The following is a 25,973-nucleotide window of genomic DNA, read 5'->3' as shown; positions in this document are numbered from 1 at the left end:
TATGTGGCTTGTCTCTAATACTCAGATTAATTTAAATGAATGAATCATGATAGATTTCTATCATTTAAATAAGCTCATATCAATGAGTTTGGATATTAAAAAAAAAATTATCAGGAGGGTAATAACAAATGTACCAAAAAGACAAATGCCAGGCAAAGTAACTGTACTTAAAGAGAGTTTGGAGAGTAGGGTGATTAAGAATTAAGCGTAGGATTTTAGAGATTAGTATTCATTCTTCATGTGACTAACTTTTCTTTTGTAGTCCTCAGCAAGTCATTTCATCTTTCTTTATCTCATCTGAAACAAATTTAGGAGTATAACAGCATTTCATAAGTTTGATTTGAGGATAAATATAAATTATAGAGTTGTCAGGGGTGGTATGAACAAGACTGTAAATAGAATGAAAGATAACAATGTAAATTGTCTTAGAATTCAAAAAAAAAGAAAAGAGAGGAAGCTGGAGAAAATAACAGCTTTAGTTCCATAGTCAAATTTTAATTTAATTTTGTTCTGTAAACAAGTCTTTACTGTGAATTTCTTCATATATTTTAAACCCAATCACAATCTAAATTCTGTAGAATCCAACAACATCAATAAATATATCCAAAAGATTCTGTTTTCATTTTAAAATCATAGTTTCAATAAAAAGCCAAAACATATTCAGGACTTTGTCTGGTTTATAGTTTTATTTGTACCTTTGTGTAATGACATGCCTATCACCTATTATTGTCAAGCTATAAAGGGTCGGAAATGCAGGGAAACAGTAGGGGATGCTGTAGACCCAATGATTATATGAAACATTTAGTTAAAATATACATCTTTGGTGCTCCATTTCGGCACTGTATTTTACTTAGTAGGACAAAGAGATGATGAATATGATAAACTGCCCACATGCAGTTGTGTCAAGTCATTGRTTACAAGTCATTGGTTTCTTTATATGTTTTACTGTGACTCAAAATGCTGGATAAGCCRATATGTTGAGGTCCTGATACGGTTGGTCATTCATGAACTCTTACACTTTATGTAAGTTAACATATAGCCTCAAGTCAGTTATTCATGTAGTTTTTCACTTAGCTCGATACTTTTCTATATATCCCACCTGCAACCACTGTATGATGTTGTTATATAATGTTTGTTTAGAAGCTACTGTTGTGTCTTAATTTATTGTGGCCCCTGTAAAAAGCTGGTTGCTTTATTATGGTACGTAGTTTGTAAATTGCTTATTTGGTTCTCACATGTATTGTGAAGTTAATGTTTTTGTGAAGTTTATGTGAAGTCTAGAAGTTACAAGCTACTACATTTACAAGTTAAAATTGAAAWCGATTTTCAGCACTTTTGGCAGAAGAGGACTTCTGCAGAAGTAAAGCTTTCTCTTCTYTGCAAAAGAAACCAATAACAAAAAACTAGAGTGCTCTATTGCATAATCGGTGAATATTCTCCCCACTGGCAGATCCTGGTCAGCAGTGCAGAGTGCCAAGATTAACAACAAAAACAACAAAACCGAAAATKCTGCATTTTTTCTTTTGGCCTAAGTCAGAATCTATATACTTTTAGGTTTGAGTTTTGTGTCCCCAGTTCCTGTAAATAGCATTAATTTCCCATGCAGTTCTTGATTCATTAAGCACGTAATGCTGTTTTTACTGATTCTTTTTTTTTTCTGTGAGAATTTTCTAAAAATTGTACCAGTTGCCAATTTTACATATTGCACTTTTTTAGTTCTCRGGGTCAGAAAACTATACATACTTGGGTAAATGTAAATCCTAGAACTATAYAGCAAGTCTGTTTCCAACATTCACCACTTCAGAAAAAAGTAGAGGATTTGTGAATATAGATTGGGTTTCAGTAACCGTTAACTCAATGCTTCTTCAGACCATTACAATTTTTAATCTTATTTGAAATAAATAAAATATTTCCTTGAAAGTAGATTTACTGCATTTCATTTTTTTTCAGGGAATCTCACTCACATCCAATAACTGGGGACATGATTTACGTGGAGTTTTACCATTTTACCATTTCAGAACTATTGACTAGAGTTTGCACAAGGGTTTTGGCTGGAAAAATATTTTTGAAATGGTAGTGGTCATTAGTGGTTTCTCTCAGAATAGTGGGACAGATTCAGTATTTTCCTGACATGATTTTGAACTATCCCCTATCCCAAACCACTGGACTGGGTGATCTTGAATGTCGAGAATCACTAAATCGCTGCTGCTGCTACTGTCTTGTGTTGGTTAAAAAAAAAAAAAAGGAGAGAGAGAGAGAGAGAGAAGAAGAAGAATTTAGGACTAAAAGCTAGGTTCACCGCAGGGATGTGTATTCTATCTTCGGAATTGTTCTTTCCTTCTTAAAAAATTCTGGAATTTTATATAATGTAGCATTGCTCTTCTAGCTTTTTGGCTATYATGACTAAAGAGATAAGCCACTTCAATTGAAGTCTACCATCTTCCTTGTATAAAGGAGGAGCTGAACCAAAATCTACTTGTAATAAAAGATTCACAGAGGTATCTCATAACTGAAACACTACAATTTCTTTCCAGCCAGCAATTTGTGCCTGTGAATCCTTCCTAAACCTTCATGTATGAATCCTACGAACACTGTTTTCCCTATTCTGTCCATGTCATTTTTGTGTTTGAGTGCATTTTTGTTTTGTGTTTGAGTAAACCGTGAACATTCTGGTTTAGCTAACTAGAGACCATTTGTTTTTAAAAAAGCAAGCGAGCACTTTTTTTTTTTTTTTTTTTTTTTTTTTTTACATTTAGCTGGTATCTCAAGATGAAAACCCTCTTGAGAGAGTTTAGCACTTTGGCTCTTTAAAAATCCATATGGGATCCTATTTCCATTTCTAGGAACTTTTTAATGAGCTATTTGGGTATTAGGAGTCAGGTATCATTACTTTCAACTTTACACRTTGTTTTTGAAAGTAAGGGGATTTGAAGGTTGGTGACATAAGCACATTGGTAAATTTTTTTGCTCCTGTATTTTGCAAAATATTGCATGTTTACAGGCATCAAAGTAGCTGGAAAGGCGCCGTCACGTTGAAATTCATATTTTGTTCTACAAAATGCGAGAAAGTGAAGAGCCRAAGAACTTTCCCTGAGCAAAATTGATTATTTGATTAGCAGCCTTATTTGCTAAAAGACATGGGTGATATGAATGATAAATTAGGAAGGGTTGCTGTAATTACACAGCAGTTGTTGCATGCCTGACTGAACCCTATTTGGCTACTCCCAGCCCTCCCCTTAACTAAACTCTGAAAAGCATTTAATGTGGAAGGGAAGTTTTCTTTGGCATTCTGTACATTTGAAAGGACTTGCTTGTATAACTGTACTTGTAGATTTATATCATTAAACTCTCTTGCAGAGGAGCAGGTTATGTTGATGTATTACTAGAAAAATAATTTTCAAGGCAGTTCTCCAGCTGGCTAACTTTATTATTAATCTCATATCTATTATTTTGAGAAAACTGTTTCTTGTAAAATAAACTAAAGCAGCCTGTAGAGCTTCTGTTATTGTTAGTAAAAATAATAGCTGATGAAGCCACTTGATGCTCTCATGAGACAGGTATTATTATAATAATTATACTAATGAGTAAAATGAAGCACAGAAAGATTAAGGCCAAATTAAACTGAGTATGAATTGCCCAAGGTCAGAGAGCAATCAGCTGTACTACTGGGAATAGCACAACAACAAAACAACGAGAAAACAAATCCTGAACCATAGTCAATTACTTATTCACAGAAGAATTAACTTTTGAAAAAGTTATTTTTCACATGGATTTTCTCAGTCTTCTGAACGATAGTATCATTGTGTGTCTTTTGTCAAACAAGTCCTTTCTCATTCAAGCAACTCTATTCAGGAGTTCTTTATAAAGCRCAAGGGAATTGTTAAGGCTTTGCCTCTGATTAGTGCATAACTTCTTTATCAATGATTTACAGAAGGGCACGGTACTATTCAGAGAACAGAAGATTTATAAAAAGTAATAATCTGCAAGGGGATCAAAAATCCTCAAAATAGTCCTAAAGTTACTCTGTAAATCCCTTCTGTGCTTTATGTGCTTTGGCTCATCAAGTTCCTATTGGAAGCACAGAAAATAGGTGAAACTCACCCTTTTTCATCATTTTTCTTCTTTTTTTCCCCCTGCTTCTTTTCCTTTTTTTTCTAAAGACGACAGATTTCTTAACACAACAATCACTCTGATTATGTTTAGACTGAAGTCTGCTGATATTTAGTATGCTAAAAAACATGCTTGAAATAYGGACTTTTCAATAGTACAAGCTGCCTTTTGATACGTATTAATCAAAGCCTGTCCAGATAGGGATTGTTTATGTTCCTTTTTTGCTCCACTGTTCTTACAGTACTGATAACCCATATATGATTCCAGCCTTGCTAACAGCTTATATTTATCAGCTGTCCTGCACTGCCCAAGAATCTGCTTCAGGAAGAATGTAAGAAAGTAGAAYAGGCAGATCAGTTTCTAAGCTGTTGATTTGACAATATATCACTTACTATAGTAACTATATTGTATRTATGCAACTACTATAGCAAGCAAAATAATGTCAGAGTAAGACGTTGGCACCACACATCTCCCTAGMTCTTTGTTTTTGCATCCTATTGATTATAGTATCAGAAAAATTTAAATTGGATGAGGCCTCTGCAGGTCACCTAGTCTAAACTTCTGTCTGTAGAAAGGATTGCATCAAAAACTAGATCAAGTTGCTCAGGGGTCTTATCCAGTCAAATTTTGAAAATCCCCAAGGATCTGGACTCTGGGCACCTGTTCCAGTGCTTGACCACTGTCATTGTGAAGAATTTTCCCACATTTCTATTTGGAAACTCCTGGGCTGCAGCTTGAGACTGTTGCTGCTTGCCTTTTCATTGTGCATCTCTGGTAACACATCTCTGACTCTCTCTTTTCAAAAACATATCTTTAAGGAGAGAGAAAGAGAGAGAGAGAGGGAGAAAGAGATACTGCAGTTAGATGTCTCTTAGCCTTCCTTTTCTCGGGCTACACAACCTAGCTCCCTTAATCCAGCCTSCTAAGTCAGATTCTCCGTAGTGTCCCTCTGCTGCGCCTTCTCCAGATCACTGACATTTCTCTTGTACTGGGRGCCCAAACACCCTCTGAACACAGCTGAACTTCCAGACGTGGTGCCACAAGTGCCAAGTAGAAGAGAATAACTTCCCTGGACCTGCTGGTTATGCTCCAGTATGTGATTAACCTCTATAAYTGCACATATACACTGCTTATTCATCATATCAGCAGGATCCACAGGTCCTGTCCAGAGCTTTTTCCTGGTCCCCAGCCTGTATTCATGCACTGAGTTGCCCTGGCCCAGGAGCAGCACTAATGTTTGTCATTGCCAGTCATTGTGCTACTGTTGGCTCATTCTCTGCTTTGCTGAGGTCCCTCTGAAGGGAAGCCCCAGCCAACCTGGGTTTTTGACTGCTAGTTTGGTGTTATTTGCTAAGGGTGGATTCTGTCCCACTTTCCAGGCTATTGATGAGAATGTTAAGCACTATTAGAGAACTGACCCATTTAAAATTCAGGAATAAGTTATTCAGCCATATTTCATCTCCACGATATTCAGTAGCAAGAGCTTAAATGAAGTCTTTGTATGCTCCGCAGATAGAAGCATACACTACTCCGTTCCTTATGACTGCCTCAGGAGAACAGATGTTGGTCCCATCAGGTGTTCATTCTGTCAGCATCTATTTCTGTAAAAGTAGCTACCAGGCGATATTCACATGAAGGTGTAGATGACTGAGTGGTTGAATGCAGTACAGTGTTTATGATTCAAAATCCATTGACAAATCAGTATGGATTCTTGTTTATAAAAAGAAAGACYTGTGTTTTCTTCATTATTCTTAATAATTTCATCATAGGGTGCAGAGGCAAAAGTTGCAATTACCACTGGCTGCGAGATTTGGTTGTTTTTACAATGCCATTTCTGTAATGTTTCCCACATATTGCCCAGTGATCACCTTTACATATATTTTGTATTATATGAGGCAAAAGCCTGCCAGAATTGCGGATTTCCATGGCAACAGGTATAATTCTATTTCCTTTGTTTCATGCAGCTGGAACTTAGCAGCACGGAGGCAAGGGGCTGCTCTGTTGAACGGCAACACAGGATTTCCGAAGGAGAGAATTAGGGGGGCTCTGGTCAGGCAACTGCAGCCCCTCCTATAGCCAGCAACTGTTGCCAGGGGAAAATGATAAGTTATTATTGGAAAATGAAATTAAATGGAAGAAGTTGACAGTTATAGCATTTATTGGACTGATACACATATGTTGAAAGACACAGCAAWTTAGAAACTTAYCTGTTTCCCACTTTGCAATTTYGTTTCCTGATTTGCAGCTGTTTATGTTATATTAGTAAACCTGTGTCATTACAGAAACAACTATCTTCTTCTATATGCCGAAATTTGGGCTGTGATTTGGAGAATCTTGCCTCTCATTTTGTTTCAGGACGATAAAATTTATTTCCAAACATCTACCCTTTTAATAATATCCCTTATGTATATTTATTTGGAAGTGTGTGTGTTACTTTTGCATGATTATTACAATTTATTTCAATTTTAAAACTGCGTAATGTCAAAAATTCTCTGTCTGTATACATCTCTATGTGATCGTGATTTGTGGGCACACTCACTGAAAAGGATTAGTCCATTATTTTTAAATACCACCTTCTCAGTTGATTTGAAATCTGTGAAAAAATGCTGAAGGTAATGGAGTTATTGAAGTATATAGTAAATAATGAAACCAAAATGTTTATTTCTGCATTCGTATGTACAAACAAGCATGTTTATTTAGGTACAAAATATATAAATGTATAGCCTTTTTCAAAATTCAAACTAAATAATTTATATTCATGGTCATTCACATGTAGGGTATATCATTGATATGAATAATTTAAGATATACTTGTAATCATTGGAAATAATTAGTTAAAAGGAAGGAAATGTAACCTTTCAGAAGATATGAATGAATTATCTAAGATTCATTGCTACATGATGGTAATATTTAGGTATTCTAGGTCTGGCATTTTTTCTTTTTAATTCAAATGTCTTTGTATKACTTGCAAAATCAACTTGTGACATCAGAAAGCTGAGGTCAGCAAGGCTGTATGCTGTTGAATACTAGAGTAATGCACTGATAAGCTTAATGATGAAAATTTATAAGATGTTATTGGTTATTATTGGTTTTGCAAATATTTAGAAAATTGTCTTCCTGATATTTTATTTAAGATAATTGGTACCAGCAGTTTCTATATAGTAAAATGAAGTAACAAAAAGAAAAGTGATTTCCATGAAGAACTGTTATTGGAGACTACTGATCTKGTTTAAACTACAGAAAAAAAAACCTTCATTAGAACATTTGTAAGGTCTGAGATCTTTCTTTATTGAAAAGCAAGAGTGAATGCTCTTAATTCAGATTCTARTGTTTTGAGACCAAAATATTCCAAATTTTCAGCCCCAGACTCCAATGAGCTTTTCACAATACTCAGGTAAGCTTTGCCTGAACAGGGAAATCTGAGTTCATCCTTACTTCACCATTCTTATCACATACTGGCAAGAGACATTTTTTCAAGCTATGACTCTTACCTCACCAGCTGTAAAACTGGCCAAAGCGATTTCTGTGAAGTCAGAAGGGCTGCCCGTTCAGTACCCTCAAGGAAAATATTGAGGACTTGGCACTCTGAGGGGCTCAAATCCCTCTTTTTAAGATCTGTTACACTTTTGGGCAAGCGATACTGTGAAACTCACTCGCTTTGAAATCTTCTCCCGCGCCAGGCAGGTTGAGGTCAGACATGTGTACCTTGGTCAGAGAAGGGGATACCCAGCAAGGACTGTAAAAAGCAGAGGAAGGAGGACAAGGTACTTTATACGCCACCCCCCTTTCCCTTTAAGTATTCAYGAGACAATATGAACTGCTCTAGGACTATGATTCATTTCTGCTTTTGACTTGAAGAAAAAAGTAGGGAGGGGATGTTGTTCTGGATTTTGGCTTTTTCCTTTTGGGTGGATTTTTGGTCTGATTCTCTCCATTTCCTATCTAGATATAGCTATGCCTTTAAACAACTGCATCATTACTGAGCACTTTCAAAATCCAACCCATTTTTATTTTTAAAACTTGATGACTTTGCCCTGGATGATGATGCTTAGAGAAATTATTTTATTGTTCTGCTCAGTCTTATCCTCAAATTGTATATATTTGCAGGTCAGCAGATGTCTGTCTGCAAAAATCCTTGTTTTCCTTCATCTTCATTCTCTTCATTTTGATAAAAGCTGCCATTTCATGGTAACAGGAAGGACAATCAATATCTGCAAATAATATCTGTGCACTACTGGATTCTCTATTATATGCATTCCTTGAACAAATTAGCTCAACCTACTGAATTTCTCACCTTTTTACTTGTGTTTTTTCCCACTAAGAGCTACCGTAAAGTCAAGGCTTGAAATAGTCTCAGCTGTACCCATGCCAGCACCAACTCCTATATTGCTAACAAAGAATTTTATGCAATGAAGAACAGATAAAGTATTTCAGATATGTTCTATGAATAATAAAATAACTGAAACCTTGTAAAGATGTAAGAACCTGACCTTCTGCCATCACTGTAATTAGTATCGTTCCCATGGATGGGAAACTTCTTTCATGTAACAAAGAAACAAAACCAGAATTTTTGTAACAGAGTATGGGTGAAGACACACACCTTACTGATGTTCAAATAATATAATCCCAATGCACCATAAAATCCAGCTACTTTTCTCAACGTTAATCCATTCTGTCAGACAAAAAAGTGATCTATTATGAGCTTTCATAGGAAAGAAAAATAAAAAACCTACATGCTGCTGCCAGAAAGTGAGCAAAATGTCCCAGTTCTCTCTTTATATTGTGGCCAAGGAGATCAGAAAAAAAAAGTCAATCACTTTATTATTCATACATAATATTATTCCACAGCCAAAGAATAATCATTATCCACCCTGACACTGCAAAGCAGTATTATTATTTTGAGGTTTTTTTCCCTCCATAATTGATTGAGAAACTCCCTAAAAGGTCATAACAAGGTTACAATAGCTCTTGAAAACCTAGATGCTAGAAATTTGTTAGTATTAAGGTTGAAATCACTGAAATGACTTTCACAGCTAGCTTTTATATAAGTCTTTTCAGAAGAAATGYATATATTTCTGATTCTTTGCCAATATTATACATTCTGTCAGGAATAGCATACTGGTTAAAAATGTAAAAAGAAACATAAACCAAGTTACAGTAAAGGAAAAGTATGCTGATACCTATTTGTATTTATATTATTAGTTGACATCTTTAAGTAATGAACACAGTCCAAATAATACATGATTACTTCATAAGCAACCTAAGTGATCATAAATAAAAGGCTATGGGAAAATCATAACAGTAAAGTAATTATTAATAATATATCAYCAATGAGAAGACTGTACTGATTGGATATTCATAGGAATATATCCTACATCCAATTCTATTAAATATTTTTATAGAAATCTTAGATGAAGGCACAATCTTATTATTAAACCAGAAATCCTGGATGAAGGCACAATCTCATTATTAAACCTACAGATCTTAATATGGAAGTGGGTCACTGAAAAGACTTAGAATTCAGAATGACCAGCTGGATAAATTGTTTAGAACAGAAAAATAAGATTCAATAGAAAAAGGCAAAGCTCTATGCTTTAGAAAGAATAATCTGCTTTGGAGTACTGGATGGGAACTGCTTTTTGGAGAATAGATCTGTGTGCCCTAGTAAATCACCAGCTGAACATGAGTCAACAGAGTCTGCTTTTGCAAAAAAAAAAAAAAAGATAAACATAACACTTCTTCCTTGGTCATTATTTAACACTTTGTTTTTTAAATATATGTTTTACATCTTCCCTCTTGTGTGTGATCCTTAAAATCCTTAAACTCTGGCTATTTCTCTTTGTGAGTATGAGTGAAATGAATCAGTGCTTTTCTACTCTCAAATTCTGGACACTTGATAAGTGAAATGTGTTTCTTGACCCCATCTTCCTCTTCAAAGCATAACACACAATGGAGCCTTCTCTAGAAGGCTCTTTATAAAAAAAAAAGAACGTAAATAGTGAAGGAGATTTTATATCTACTTCTGCACTAGACTTTAATTCTCATTAATCCTCTGTGACCTGGTTCTCTTGTTGTTTGTTTAAAAACTCCAATGAGAATGGGAAATGAGCAAGTCTTTTTTTATACATAATAAAATAACCTATTTCCAAAATATAGCCATAAAAAGCAACTTCCCTTTATTGCAGGCTAAAGAATTGAACAAACTCTATATTACTCCGTTCTTCTTAAGCCCAATATTTTTTCTATAACCTTCAGTGTTTTGATTTTTTAATGCAAAAAGAAAATGAGAGAATATTATACTAAACAGATCAAAGCTCAGAGCCCTAATAAATTTAACAGGTTCCATTCTTGGAATTATATTCTTTATTGAAATCAGAGTAACAAATCTATTTAAGTCAGTGGAGTTAGCCTATGGGAATTAAAAGTAAATTTAGCCTTTAAGCTTATTTCATGAAAGAACAATAATGAAAAATATCGGAAACAATTTACAGTGAGACATTTATAGATTTTTTTTTTTTCATTTCTATTTTAACCAAATAGTCCTTTAGGAATTATAAAGTTGTCACAGGCTCTGAGAAGACTTTGGATAACCAGGAAAGAAAAGCAGTGTTCACCATGCAAAAGGCATCTTACCCAAGAAAGATTCAAATAACTGGAGGAAACCTAACCACTGCGCAATTTCATGTCAGATAAAGGAAACTTGATTATATACATATTTATATTCCTTTTTATGTTCTCACCAAAAAATCCCAGGGTTGATGTGATATTGATGTATGCATTTCTACTTTTATTTTCATCCAAGTTCTTATTACACCATCATTTTCTCCCTCATAAGTTGTGCAAGAAAGTCTGGGTTATGTTTTTCATTTTCTTAAGCCTGACTACATTTGGGAAATATTTATAGCAAAATCATTCTAGATGAACATTTTAGTTAATGCTACGTTATTGTATTAGTATGCTTGATTTGGTATACTAGTTTAATTTTCTTCTCTGTGCCTGTGCCACCTCTGTCATTGCGAGTGGCTGCTGAACAGCGGACGCCGATGTGGCTGAGCCTGTTTTGCGGTTCCTGAGAATGCTGGTGTTGCAACAGCAGAATACAGCACCAGTGGCAACTTAAAAAAGAAGGGATCCATGTTGAGAGGCGTAGATGTAATTTTGTAAGTGGTAAATAAGGTTGAGCAGATAGGTGAAATCATTTTTAAAGATAGTTTTTAAATTGCTATGTTTAAGTTAAATTAAGGGCAGGAAAAAATGAATGCAGGAAATTGAAGGTCTAGATGTTTAAAGAAGAAAATRAAAGGTTATTTACTTGGTTTTCCATAAGGAGATGTTCTCTGTTTGAGTTAGCTGATTGAGCACAAGTTACTTGTTTTTTTCTGAGGCAAAGTAAGAAGACRAAAGTAAGAAGAATATCTTTAGACTTTCCCAGCATGGTCTCTTCCACTGGWCTGGAACACGAGGAGCCTTAATTATTTAAAAAGTAACAGTCCTGAGTCATCTTCCCTGATTTGCAAATTGTTGGTTTTTTTTTTGTTTGTTTGGTTTTTTTTTAACATTTTAACTAACAGAAGTTCAGTTACACTTGTGGAATATATATCCTGAAACAGTAGATCTCTGCATATTAAGCTATAATAATTTATATGGCAAAAAGCTATTTACCAATGTGTGTATAAATGATTTTAGCTATGTTAATATGATTGTTTTCTTCACACATTGGTTTCAAGGGGTTTTTTTTTGAAACACCCACTGTCTGGCACATATGATGTTCTCTGAAGAAAGTAGGTCTCTGTTAGTTTATTTTCCAGTTTTCTGCAATAAAATCTGCTGAAAAAATCCATTTTTTCAGCAATTTTTTTTGCAAACAGCGGTTTGTTCTATCATTGATTATCACTTGCACTGATTATYGCTTGCATTTTACTAATAATGTGTGTTCTTTTAATATTGATTTTAAAAAGCTAAAAAGCAAAACCTTAGTTAATAAGAATCTAGCAACTAGTAAGATTAACTTCATGGAGAAAATAATGTGGAYTGAATTACCGTCATTTATATATTACTTCAGATTGTAAGATCTTCAATTATAATGTTTATGTTTATATTTTAAGGTCTCAAATTAAAAATAAATTGACAATTTTTTAAAATATTTAAAAGTATTCTCTTTCTAAAGAAACTTACATTTCACAAAATGTAATTTGCTTTTCCTCTCTGTAGAATCACCAAAGAAATGTAGTTCATCTGGTCCTGTGGTACTTAGCATGTGTGAGGTGATATTTCTTRCTGAAAATCAGAAGTTGTTCTCATATTACAGAATCGAAAGAAATACAGTACTGCAAATGCTCCCAGTGTGATTTTTGTACCACAGTACTTCTTACCTTAATTTATAGTAAGAATGAGTTTGTTGAGTCTTTTAAAGCCTTTAGCTTTGAGACRATGAACCATAGCCAAAGTAATTCTCCTTACTGGAATTAATTTGTTCAGAGTGTGTACCAGTAAAGGGATTTGCCCATTGCTTCAAGACTAGAATTTAGCTTCTGTGTGAATAAATTACAATGAAATCATCTGTATATTGAAATTAGTTGATATTGTGTATTTATCTTACTCTGCTAAGTCTTGTTATACTAGCATAGTAAAATAATACACAGAATGATTCTTAGAATATTTCTTATTGCCTTGTTCTCCATAATAAAGGAATTTTCCTAATTTTATAAACATTAAATTGTCAAGTCTCACCCARAATATAATTCCTGTGATAAGGCTTTTGAAATAATCAGCATGGATTGGAGTAGTCAGCATTCATTCACCAAGGGGAAATCCTGCTTAATAAACCTGGTAGCCTTCTAGGATGGCATGACTGGCTGGGTRGATGAGGGGAGAGCAGTGGACGTTGTGTACCTTGACTTCAGCAAGGCTTTTGACACTGTCTCCCATAACATCCTCCTAGATAAGCTCTGGAAGTGCTGCACAAGTAAACAGTGAGGTGGACTGAGAGCTGGGTGAAAGGCAGAGCTCAGAGGGTTGTCATCAGTGGCGTGGAGTCTAGTTGGAGGCCTGTGGCTAGTGGTGTCCCCCAGGGCTCAGTACTGGGTCCCATCCTGTTCAATTTATTCATCAGTGACCTGGATGACGGGACAGAGTGCCTCCTCAGCAAGTTTGCTGATAATACCAAGCTGGGAGGAGTGGCTGATACACCTGAGAATGGGCTGTGCTGCCCTTCAGAGAGACCTGGACAGGCTGGTGAGTTGGGCGGAGAGGAACCTCCTGAGGTTCAACAAGGGCAAGTGCAGAGTCCTGCACCTGGGGAAAAATAACCCCATGCACCAGGACAGACTGGGGGCTGACCTGCTGGAGAGCAGCTCTGCGGAGAAAGACCTGGGAGTGCTGGTGGGKGACGAGTTAACCATAAACCAGCAGAGTGCCCTTGKGGCCAAGAAAGCCAGTGGTCTCCTGGGGTGCACTGGGAAGAGAGTTGCCAGCAGGTCGAGGGAGGTGATCCTGCCCCTCTACTCAGCCCTGGGGAGGCCTCATCACGGAGGACCGTGTCCAGTTCTGGCCTCTCCAGTACAAGAGGGACATGGAGCTACTGGAGAGAGTCCAGCGTAGGGCTAAAAAGATGATCAGAGGGGTGGAACATGTCTTATGAGGAAAGGCTGTGAGAACTGGGCCTGTTTGTCTGAGGGGGGATCTTATCAATGTCTATAAATACCTTAAGGGAGAGGTGTCAAGAGGATTGGACCAGACTATTTTCAGTGGTRCCAAGCAGCAGGACACTAGGCAACGGGCACAAATGGAAACACAGGAAGTTCTCCTGAATATGAGGAAAAACTTCTTTCTTCTAAGAGTGACRGAGTAGTGGAATAGGTTGCCCAGAGAGATTGTGGAGTCTTCTCTGGAGATATTCAAAACGCACGTGGACATGATCCTGTGCAATGTGCTCTAGGTGACCCTGCTTGRGCAGAGGGGTTGGACTAGATGATCTCCAGAGGTCCCTTCCAACCWTACTGATTCTGTGATTCTGTGATTCTGTGAACTTTTCTTAATGGAGGAAATTGTTCAGCAAGCTTTTTATGTCGTATTGAATAGTTTCCACTCATGGTCTGCACTAGTGAGAAATGAAATGTTATATTTGGCAGTAAATGAGCAGAAAAGAGATTAACTGTAGTAACGAAGTCATTTTGATAGCAATTCTCAAGAAAGCATCATCTGAATAGGAACAATTAAGACACTGTGTGTCTTAATACTCAAAAAATATAATTGTAGATCTTTTGGTATGTAATGTCTCCAAACTGGGGCCGGGGGTGGGGGGGGGGATTATTGTAGAATAGCATGAGTCTGCAGATGTAAAAATGGCTTTTTGAATTTGACGTTATGATTCTTGAAAAACTCCAAGGGATTCCTCCTCATTAGCCTGCAATAAATGATCCAGACCTTGGAYGCCTTCTATGCTGTAGTTAGAATCACTGAAGATGTGGGTTTCAGGTATAGCCTTTCAGAGCACCACCCTCACCTTCCTGGCCTTGTTCTTGAATTTAAGGAGTTTACCATTCTAATTCATTAGGYGTAGAGACTGATGTTGATCCTTCCAGCCATCCCACGGCATGCTCTGCAAAGTATTAGTGATTCATTAATTCTGCAAACTACTGTTTGCGTTTTATATTTCRTAAAGTCAGAGATACACAAATATTGCAGATAAATTCTGTTTTCCTATAAACAGAAATAAGATGTATAGGTCTCTCCAAAATCTTGTCTACATGCAAAATCCTCTATCCTTCCACTTTTTTCTCGTCTCTAGAATGTTTGGAGACAGAGCTCTCTCTAATACCATTTACATTGCTCCCATCAGATTTCTGTGCCCTCACTCCTATATACATGCACACTTATACAGCTCACTGATTTGTTAGATAAAGTCCCCCAGGCTGGGGAAATTTGCCTACTACTGGTGTTGAGATGCCTCCACTTGAATGGTGGCTTAGGGGATCAATGATTCCTTGTTGCTGATTCTCTGCTCGTTGGCTCAGATGCTTTTTGAGCATCTTTCTGGATAGTCAATCCAATATGCAGGTTAAATAACCCAAAAGAAATACAACTGTAAAGGRATTTCCTCTTTCAGGCATATTCTAATCCATCACTATTGCAAAGTTAAAGAAGAAAATAAGAAAATCCTGACAGCAGCAGGAGTAACTGTAGATAAACAGAGTCATATTCCTATGTGCTAATAAACCTGTGCTTATAAACTTAAATTTCCAAATATACTCTTGCAAGGCTTTTCTGAGCATTCATAATGCTRATGCTTATTACACACTGTAAATGATAATATAAAAACTATGGTAATTCAGTAAATTGTATTTTCCTAGCAACATTGGTGCAATTCAAAGTATGGAGATTTATCTATCAAATATAGTGATATATGATCTGTCATTTTTTTGTTTTGGTTTTTAGCTCCAGACCAGTCTGTCTGAACCAATGACGTTGTCCAAGTCCATCTCACTTCCTCGTAGCGCATATTGGCATCATATCACCCGGCAGAACAGCGTTGGAGAAATCTACAGTTTACAAGGCAAGTTCCTTATAAATAAATACCATGTCCATTAGYTTCCTTCCGTTTGACCAGAATTCATGCAAATTGCTTTTTATTTGCACTGGTTGTTTTCTCTGTGTTTCAGTTTATCATTTGTCAGCAACCTCAGCGGGATTACAAATTTACATAAAACGGGTTTCTTCTAGTCATTTCATAAACTAGTAGTGAAAATTATTCCCAGAATCACCACATAAAAATGGATAGCCAATTTGACACAATATAGCTTCTCAGTAGCTAATGAATGCTGGAGTGTTTTAGTATTTTTCTTCCAATAAGATTGTGTATGTATTTTGGAAGCTAACCTCAGGGTGCCCAATTAAATCTACATAAAGTGGCTGCATGAGTTTCAAGATTAAAATAAAATAATTCTAGGAATAAGAGCTACTCTGGGTGAATTTGCTTRGAGAGTCATATATATGAACTGCTTGTTTTGGCAGACTTACATGTCTGCTGTACATATATATGTTTGTGTATATATATATGTATGTCATCCTCTTCTGTCTCCAGTTCCTTTTTGTATATTTAGATTCTAAGCTATTTGCTTAAGATTTTAAATGTTATAATTAACATAACTTGATGATTATGATAAATTACTCCTCTTAAGCTGAAATTGATTGGTATCTTTTAGGAAACTGAACTATTTATTATATTTAAAATGTAAACCTTAAGTAATAGTATTATTTTCACTTTAAAAAAGAACAAGCTGTTGTCAATGTATTTCTTTGTATTACTTGGCAGAAGCTTAAGGATTTCATTTCACTTCTCTCTTAATGAGCTATTTCCATAATCAATCTACAGTTAGGACAGGTTAGAAATTGCTCAAAAACAAGRGTATCCAGTCCAAGAGAATATAGTACAACCTTTCATAAAAATAAGTGAAATGCACTTTAGAGGAAAGATTTGAGATGTATTGTAAGTTATTATAGAAACTGAAATCAGAAGGTAAACTGTGAATTTAATGGATGATTCATTAAGGGGAAAGCATTTGTTTCTCCTAATCCTTGTACAACTAAGGCACAAAGTGAATTTCTAAACAAAGTYATAGACTTACAGTCAAATAACACTAATGGAAAAAAAGAAAATAACTTCCAGAAGTTGTCTGTGAAAAATATTGTACTTGTAGATCACCTTAAATAATATTCCTCGTATCACTGATATTTTTGTATGGACACAGTAGAATTCAGGAAAAAAGTTTAGTTGTAGAGCTGTTACCGTTCCTTTTGGTATGTTCTTGTTAGGCTTTTCCTTTGCCAGAGGATAGTAAACGTGCATTATAATGTTTATGAAGTGAGAGAAATGTCTGGAACGTTGTTCATTCTTTGCCATATCTTTGGTGTCTCATAAGTGGCCATTGTATTTCAATAGAATTTAAGGAAAGCAGAACTTTGTATATGAAATAATATCTTAACATGTGTATCAACTGGCTTTGCAGGAGGCAACATGTTGGAAGTGGATTATTAGAATCACTAGAATTCTGCTTTTCAGAAGTATACAGATTTTACTCACACTTCCACTGAAGCGTGGGATTAATAAATACTTCAGAACTTGATTTTCACTTCTCTTACATGTACTGTGGTGACTGAAACTTGAGAAAGCRTAGTAGATTTCTGGAGAGAGTAGTTCAGTTTTACCAGTGAGCTAAGAAATGCATCCAAGGCCAATTTTCTCTCCCTCTGATTGCACAAGTTTAATATGCAGTAATATTATTCATTATCAGTAGTGAAGATCTCATTGAACTGTCAGCAGCCATGCTTGCAACTAATTAAAGGCAAGGTGTTTGTACAAAAGCCTAAGGGAGCACAAAGTATGCCTTTACCACACAATTCCTGTTCATACTGGTAGTCTTTGCACAGCAGAGAGACACCAATTGCCAGAGCATCAGCCCGCAGACGTGGGTGGAAAGTGGGTAGAGAGGGAGCAGAGTGTGAGCATCGCTTCCACCCTCTCTTAGTACRGCAGCAAGCCGAGATGGGTTGTTGCCGCGGGAAAAATCACTTGCTGCTGCTCTGTTCTCCTGTGAGTTTGAAGAGGTAAGCTACACTTTCAGAAAGGACTCGTTTCTCTGGAGAATAATCCATCAAACTCAGTTCTGCACTTCGTATGTATTTATGACAAAGCTTTTTACATTCAAGAAATGAACATGAAAATTCCACATTTTCCTCTGAATGTCTCATAAACTCTAAAATGAAATTGTTTGGGTGGTGCCTGCCCATATCCGAATTACTGTCAATATCAGAAAAACAATATCCAAACTCACTGTTAAATACAGTATAAAAATGTTTCTGTAGTTCCAATTATTTCAAACTTGCAATCTGAAGTGACTGGAATTTAATTAATAACAGCTGGTGAKGTATAAGAAGAAAAGAGTATGTGCTCATACTACCTTAGATAAGTTGGTTCTCTGGGAGTTATTTAGCAGTAGAATTTAACTTAATTAGTAGTATGAGTTGATCTGATAGTGAATATGTTGTAGAGTAAGAGGGTGGGTTTAAAAAAACACAAAACTATATTTCAGAGGAGAAAAAGCAATTCAATAAATATATATTGGGTTTATCATTCTCCATCTGCCCATGAAAACACTTACACATAAAGACCTGAAAAGATTAAAAAAATGAGTACACTGCTCAAAGATCATATATTTCACAAAATATCTTAAAATTAGGTGAGCTGGACTCTTTATAGATTTTTTCTTCTCATTTGTGTCTTCCTTGCACTTTTTTAGTCTTTGATCACACTGCTAAGATAAAAGTAGTATTTTAGATGTCTAATTCATCTTGTCAGTAGGAACAACTTGGTGGTTGACTTTTACCAGGGGTAGCCCATCACCATGGTGCAAGGCTCACTGTCATACAGTAAAAAGAAAATGAGAATCAGTGCCACATGGAAAAATAACACAAAGTTTATACCACCATCAGGTTGAATACCAGTCTAAGCTTTTGTAGTAGACTGATTTCACTTAAAAAACAGCTGATGCTCATGCCTTTACAAATTGCAATACCTGTTTCTAAAGTTTATATATAATCCAGATTGTGCTTTTCAGTCCTTACAAACTTTTAACATAAAATAGATTGAGTAATACAGGGGAAAAAAAAAGAAAAATGTTTTACTCTTTCTTATCATACACTGATCTTTTAAGCCTCACTTGTGTATGCACAATGTATTGTATATTTTTATGAATAATAAATTACAATATAAAGAATTAGAGCCCAACATAAGATAATACATTAATATATTATGCTCTCTTATACTTGCAAGAATACAGACATCAAAAGCCAAGAGCAACTTTGTCAAATAAAATCATGGATAAGAAGCAGAAAAATATAAGCACAAAAGCACGTATATAAGCATGAAGAAAAAATCTGTCTACCTTCATAATGGATCTACCTCATCATTTATTAYTACTAGTCTTTGGCATGTGGTTTAGCACTGTTTCACAAGGTCATGATATTAAAAATTGAGAAACAAAGTGAATGTCATCTTGTACAACAAAAAATGGATAAATTAAGGCAAGCTATAATTTAAAATTTTGCATTTTGGAGTTTAAGTTTGCTTAGAATGAAAAAGGATTGAGAATGGATTTTCAGATGACTGAAACTTATACTGCTCTAGAAAATATAGATACTACAAATTTTAAACAGTTTGGATAGTTTGAAACAAATAAGGCCAAATACAATTTTGACATAAAAACTCGCATTAGCTTTTTATTTGCATTTATTGAAATCACTGAGGAAATTATGTTCAGAAAATCTAATTACAGTTTGGCCCTTCTCCAAGAAATTCAAAATTAGGACATGCTTTCAGTCACCTTGTTTTGTTATATCTGGTTTGTGTTCTGTTTAGTCTTTGCTTTTGCTATCCATACTCAAAGTGATGAACAGCTACCCACAGAAGTAATCCTTCACTTCTGTGAGAGTACGCACATAAAGAAGTGTGTATTTGTGTAAGGATTACACCAGTAACACCTTACCTATTTTCCCCTTAAAGAAAACAGTAATGCTTTTTTCCACAGTAAACTTAGAACCAAAGAAATTACTTATCACATTTTATTGTAAATTCATGACAGAGTCATTAAATAAAACTGAAAAAATACTTTAAAGGTGCCTACTAAGAGTTAGATTCTGCAATTTTTGAAGTTATGGAAGAATCTCAGAAAATCTCAAAACTTCTGTAGTCTTCAGTGGGACAGGATTTAAGCCAAAAACAGCACTAGAACTCATAAGTACATGTCAAAAGGAAAAAGACCCAGAAATGAAAGCTGACCTCTATGAAGTCAGTAGCAATTTTGTCTTTAAGATAATTGCCTTTTGTATTTAGCATTAAAGATATAAGAAACATAAATCCACTTTTGCTCATCAAAATAGGGGGAATCTCTGGCCCTTCTTTGGTCTTAGTAAGCCAGCTTGCATTGCTCTTTTTATTTTGGCCTTATTAGGTGAAGGCCCATCTTTTTTTCTTTCTTCCCCCCCCCCAATGTATTTAAACCAGAATAGCATAAGTTTCCAGCCCTTACAAAGTAGCAGGGATGATATGTCATTAAAAATAATCAGAGAATATCTGAATATCCAAGTTCCTAAATATTTAGAAGGGTTTGAATCATTCTGTTCAATCCTCCTTAGGCTAATCCTTCAGGAATTTCCTATGTGTTTCTGCAGTTTTCTGCAAATTAAAGTGTGTAAAATGAATTGGAGGACATTCATCATTTTGGCATTTCCATTGTTTGTTCATATGCCCAACAACGGAGGACAGAACACATTTCCCCATCTAATGCTGGTGCCAGAATGGTGTAAATGATACAAAATTTTAGACTATATCTGTTAAATAAGTTAGGTTTCAATAAGTGTCTAGCTGCAGCTAAGGCAGAAATGGTTCATAGCCTGTCATCTTGCCATTTCCTTTGCTGAATCTTTCATCAGGACGTTCACATTAGGAAAATGAAGCCTAAAATTTGAAGTATGAATAAAGGATATCTGAAACAGGATACTTACTGAGTACGGACTATAGAATATCTACATTATTTAAAATTCTGTAGCTTATTTAATCTTGTGCAGCAGATTTGGCCCTTTTGAGCTTTGAAGTTCTGTGTGCATCACTTCATGACTTGTTAATTTTCTTACAATAAGTATTAAGTAAAAAGTAAATTCTATATTCAGAATAAAAATAGAATTTAAAATTAGATATTAAATACTAAAGAGATACTTTTTAAACATTTTATTTTTTCTAAAGCAATTTCGTTAAGGTTTTATATAAAAGAATCATTAAAATATGTTCTTGACCATTTATGTTTCTTCATTCAATAGCTGCACTCAGGAGTTACTGTAATGATGTTGTTGATTTTGTTGATTTTTTCTTTTCCTTCATGTGTAAAAATCAAAACCTAAGAAAAAAAATGCTGAGCTTTTCTTATCTATTGTATATGGACTCTGTATTATATATAGACCATTTAATGATTTTTTTTTTCTTCTTTCAGAAGAAAATCTAGTTTGCACTTTCTGGAGACCTCTAATTTCATGAGTTTACCGCAGTCTATTTAATAGCAATCTGATTTTTTTTTGGCCTTTCTGCTTTTGCCAAGAGCTATGTAAAAGTATTTGGGCTGTGATTTTGCAATTATCTGCACCAGCCAAGGTGTATTGTCCATCTCCTGTGCATACTTTTGTGAAATCATTGTATGCAAGATTGCATTGTTAGACAGTTCTCCAGTGTTTTGCGTTCAGATATTGATAACACAGTAATGAAGTCTTTTCTGTATATCCCAAGATAATCTAACCTCATTCTTACCTCTTTATTATTTTAAAATATTCTTTTTCTCCACTCGCTTGAGACACACAGACAACCCTTAATGTTTTCATCTAGTCTGACTATAAGGCAGAGATTGTGATACTTTTCTTTCTCTTGAAAGAGAACAGTTTTCAACCTGTGATCCTTCGCTCCATAGGGGAAGAGGGGAAATATTTCTTCTAACATGTCATTTAGAAAGTCCCCACAAAAAATCATATTCATACATGCTACACAGCAGTCTATATTTCTGCTGGAAATACACTGCAGCTTAAATGTTTCCAAGTGTTAAAATCAAACCAAAAAACCTCATTGATTTGGATAATTATACTCYCCCTCTTCATGGGGAAGACGTATAAAGTGGAGGAAAGTAACAAACTACCAGACTATATAATAGGTCCATGATAGCATTAGCTGGTGGTCTTTATTATGTCTGCTATCATCAAATTCATTTGTAATATTTCCCCAAAAATGTGTTTGTAAAACACTAATGTAAAACAAAAGATATTCTGTAGCATTAATACAGCAAGAAGCTTCATTTTGAAGTTCAAGAGCACATGTGAGAATAGGAGAGAAAATGTGTGCCTGCTTAGTATTATTTCCTGTCTGTCTTTTTCACTCATTGTGGAAGAGTAATATTTTTAGATGCTTTCCCCTAAAAACACATCGGGATGGAAAGGAAGAAACCATTATATTTTCATCAAGTTAGTTTATGTTCTGTTAGTATATACCCCCAGAAACTCCTGTGAAATCAGAATATCTCAAGTGGTTTTAGAATTTAGAATAGGTTTGAGGTAAAATTTACTGCAATAATTCGAGAAATTTAGATTACAATTAAAGGACTGCAGTTCTTCATATTAACATCCTCTCCAAAAATATTTGCTGTGAAGTCTTACTATGATACTTACCCTAATAAAGACTAGACTGATTTTAAAATGACATATTAGAAATGTGAAGAGTCTTATTCAGAAACTAGTAAAAGTAAAGAACTTCATTTTGTTCAACAGTGTTTGCTATAGCTAATTAAGAGCATTACTGACAAGCTCTATAATTATCTTGGAAAATTCCTTTTTGTTCTGATACATGGTTGCTGRAGTAAGAGGTTCTTTACAATTATGAACCGTAAAATGAGGAGGGGRAGTAAAAAAAAAAAGATTAATAAAGCATACTCTGTTGTCAAATTCAAAAGTTCTGATTTCATTAAGGTTATTCCCTGCTAGATCAGAAAGCATAGAAATCACTAGAATCTGAAGTTGTTTTTGAAAGTCCAAACAGTTTAAGAAGAGCAATTAAATCCTGGATGATTGTTCCTCTCTCTTCTAAAAAGCAACAAACATAAGTTTTCAATGCAAATTACACAAATTTTTAGGTGTAAGTCTCTTTTTTTTGTCTTTGGTTAATGATTTTATGAATATGTGGTGGCTCTAGCTTTCCACTTGGTGTTGGTATGGGAAGCAATTTAAGTTTTGCCCGTGACCTACCACTTAACTAAACCCATAGTCTTTAGCCTGAGTTAGCTTGAGGTAGTGTGCATGCTACTGCTTGAAGTTGGATTGCTACAGTCATCTGATCGCTGCGCTATATCATAAAGTGTAAGAAGGACCTTCGTTGTGCTGGGAGAGATGTAGGTCAGGCAGAGAACGTGCTGCGGGGGAGTGGGCACCACCAGCTCCACAGCTGCTAATTGTCAGGTCAGTACTGGATCATCGGAACAAAAAAGRTTTTGCTACGTTTATTCTAGGAGAAAATTGAAATATTTGACAAAGTTCATTTTTGTGCAAACTGTTTTTCTATCAAATCTTTTCACCAATAAGTCCCGCTTGCTCTAGCGGCTSCTATCTTATTTTATGTTAAGTATGTTTTTAAAGTTAGCATCAAGGTGCTGTTTCATTTTTGTATTCTCAAATGAATTGAAATATGCTGACAAAATATATTTTCTACTCATACTATTACTCAAAATCAGGGACTCATTAAAACCCCTTAAAAACAAATGAACAAAAAAGCCTGTATAATTTGGGCAAAAACTACCAAGGCAAAACAACAGATTTTCCTTTAATATCCATTTGCATGATACTATAAAAACATAATCTTGTTTTATTAATAATTAATTCTAAAAGAATGTTTGAAAGACTATTAAAAATGTTCTCAAGAATCATTAGAATCTAGAAAAGTTGTAATTTTTGAAAATAGGCTTTAATGTGGGCAGAGTGGTAGAATATTACTAATATTAACTTTTCCTATGATAAGGAGAGTAGAACCCAGGCCCAAAGATTTTAAGTACGATTAATTGTATTTATGCTCCTCTGAGAAGGAAAAAAAGATACAGCTCCTCCACCCCCCTCAGTGTTCTAATGTCTATAAGATAAAATGGCATCATGTATCATCTATTTTACTCCTTGTCCAAAGTGAGATAGCATTGACCTTAACTAATCGCTTATTGTAAAATTTGGAAAATATTTATTATAAAAAAAAGTATTGTAAGATCTCAAATATAATCTTAAGCTTCTATAAGATTGTCCATTGTGCATATTCCACTTTACTAATCTTCAACAATATTAAGGTGGCAATATTTACAGCACATAATATATAGCCGGATGTTAGTACAAACCTATTTGTTTTCATRGTAATGACAACTGAAGCAGAATGGACAACATACTCACTATGTTCAAGTCAACTGAGCCAAAAGAATATATTCTTTACAACTGCATATTGACTTTCAGCTGTGSAAAACTGATTAAAAAATCATAGTATTGTTCAGTAGAGAAAAAAGAAGAAATGTTCAGAAAAAATCTCTTAGAAATTCTTTCATTCTCCATTTATTCAAAAAGAAGTCTTTTCATCTTTCTTCATCTTGGTGAATGCTTAYATCCTGCCAACTTTTTATCTGATCAGAATGATATATTGTAAGACACTAGGATAAATTTCACAGAAGAAGGAACTGTGAATAATAATAGGAATTTCATCGCAATTCAGAGTTCTTAAACTTTTCCCAAACTGGAAGTGAGACATAGCTGGAGTCTGCAGGCTCCTTCCAGCTCCATGCTTGTACACTTGAAGTTTGCTGTTTAGCTACTGGATATTTCTTTAACTTTGTCCTTTGAAACTCTGTGAAGATACCTATTGRGAAAGGATTTTAATAAAGGATTTGTTGCTTTGAGTTCAAAAACAAATAAAATATTCTGAGTTTTAAAGCTGTACTGAAGAAAGGAAAATATAGTACTGTACTGGAAGAGAGATAAGAGAGATGGGACTTTGTGGAAATCATAGGAAGAGTKGAGTTAGCTGTTCAGGGGCATATAGTTGGATATGTGGATTTATACTAATAAAAATCGAGTTCTCTGCTTCCCTGTGATCTTACTAATAATGTCCACATGAAGGGCTTAGCACWTAGAAGCAGAGCAGCGTCCTGTGAAGGCATGCTAGCTCTAACTRCAGGTGAGGGCRTCAGTGGTATGAGCTTTTAGTCAASATGTTGAAAAAAATTCAACCAAAATTGTTGAAAACAAAAATTTTTGTTCAGCAAGAGCCTTACATGGAGAGAGAGATTGAAATGAAATGATCTTTACTACTGTCTTTAATGACTATATGTGGTAGTCCCRTCATTTGTCGTGTACGGCAATGCCAGTGCTCAGTCTAGCCCGAGGACGGCTCAGTGCTGCAGCTGCTTGTCCACTCCTCCCCAGTACGGCAGCCCCTGGGGAGGTGGGTGCCCTGGCTGCTGCTGTATAGACCAAAACGAAGGCTCCAGCTTCCCTCCACCTTTGGCTTTCATTGCCATTCGGGGGGGAAAGTTGGCCTTCGTCCTACCCACCTCCTCCCTCAAGGGCTGAGCTTTGTGGGGGCTGCCACTGCCAGTGGTGGGCGTCCTTCTTCCTCCACAAACTCTAGGGAGCCCTACGTGGCCACCTTGGGCAGTTCCCAAAACTGTTTGACACGAGCGGAACTAAATAAAGAAGTGGAAGTTAATCATATTTGGTATTTTCAGGCATGCGTAATAAAATAGCTGCTGAATTAAAAGACTGTTAGTTGAAAATAAGCTAACTGTGCACAGATGTATAAGATAGAATGGCCCTTTCTGRATGTCTTCTACGTAAACAAGATTCGTCGCTAGTTCTTTCTATCTATACCACTACCACCAGTTCAATGTATTTTTATCTTTTCTGAAATAAATATGAGTTAACRGAAGATCTTGATCTGTTGTTTGGTTTTGGTTTCCAAGAAAAATAATGTTCTCCTGCTTACAACATTGCTCATTGCTCTTGCAGTTTATTAATTTGCTATTATTAAAGCTATCAGTTTTATTCTCTTCAATACWCCTGTAAAAGTTCTGATACCCATTACTGGGTATGGTGTTCTTTCATCAAAGTTAGTGAAAACTGCATCAAGCAGATTTGTATTTGTATTTTATACCTCATTTTTCTACTTTTCCAAACATGAGTATGAATATATAACAGTAATACAACATTTTCTCCCTAAATACCCACACAAACATGCAAGAGTAGCACCTCTTTGTC

At 35.3% G+C, this 25,973-nt stretch overlaps 1 protein-coding gene across 1 annotated transcript in view; it reads left to right on the top strand.

Annotated features, from left to right (window-relative positions):
• The window catches only part of DOK6 (docking protein 6), a 157,624-nt gene that overhangs the window by 90,940 nt on the left and 40,711 nt on the right, over positions 1 to 25,973 (top strand). Inside the window, exon 7 of the mRNA XM_085307761.1 lies at positions 15,546 to 15,663. Coding sequence (XP_085163887.1) covers positions 15,546 to 15,663 — 118 coding nt within the window. The remainder of the gene's footprint in view (positions 1 to 15,545; positions 15,664 to 25,973) is intronic.

The sequence above is a fragment of the Rhea americana genome, unplaced genomic scaffold, assembly GCF_003343005.1.
Source record: "Rhea americana isolate MKP2758 unplaced genomic scaffold, rheAme1 scaffold_263, whole genome shotgun sequence".
NCBI lineage: Eukaryota > Metazoa > Chordata > Aves > Rheiformes > Rheidae > Rhea > Rhea americana.
Note: the sequence above shows the minus strand (reverse complement) of the source record. Positions and strands in the feature narration are given on the sequence as shown.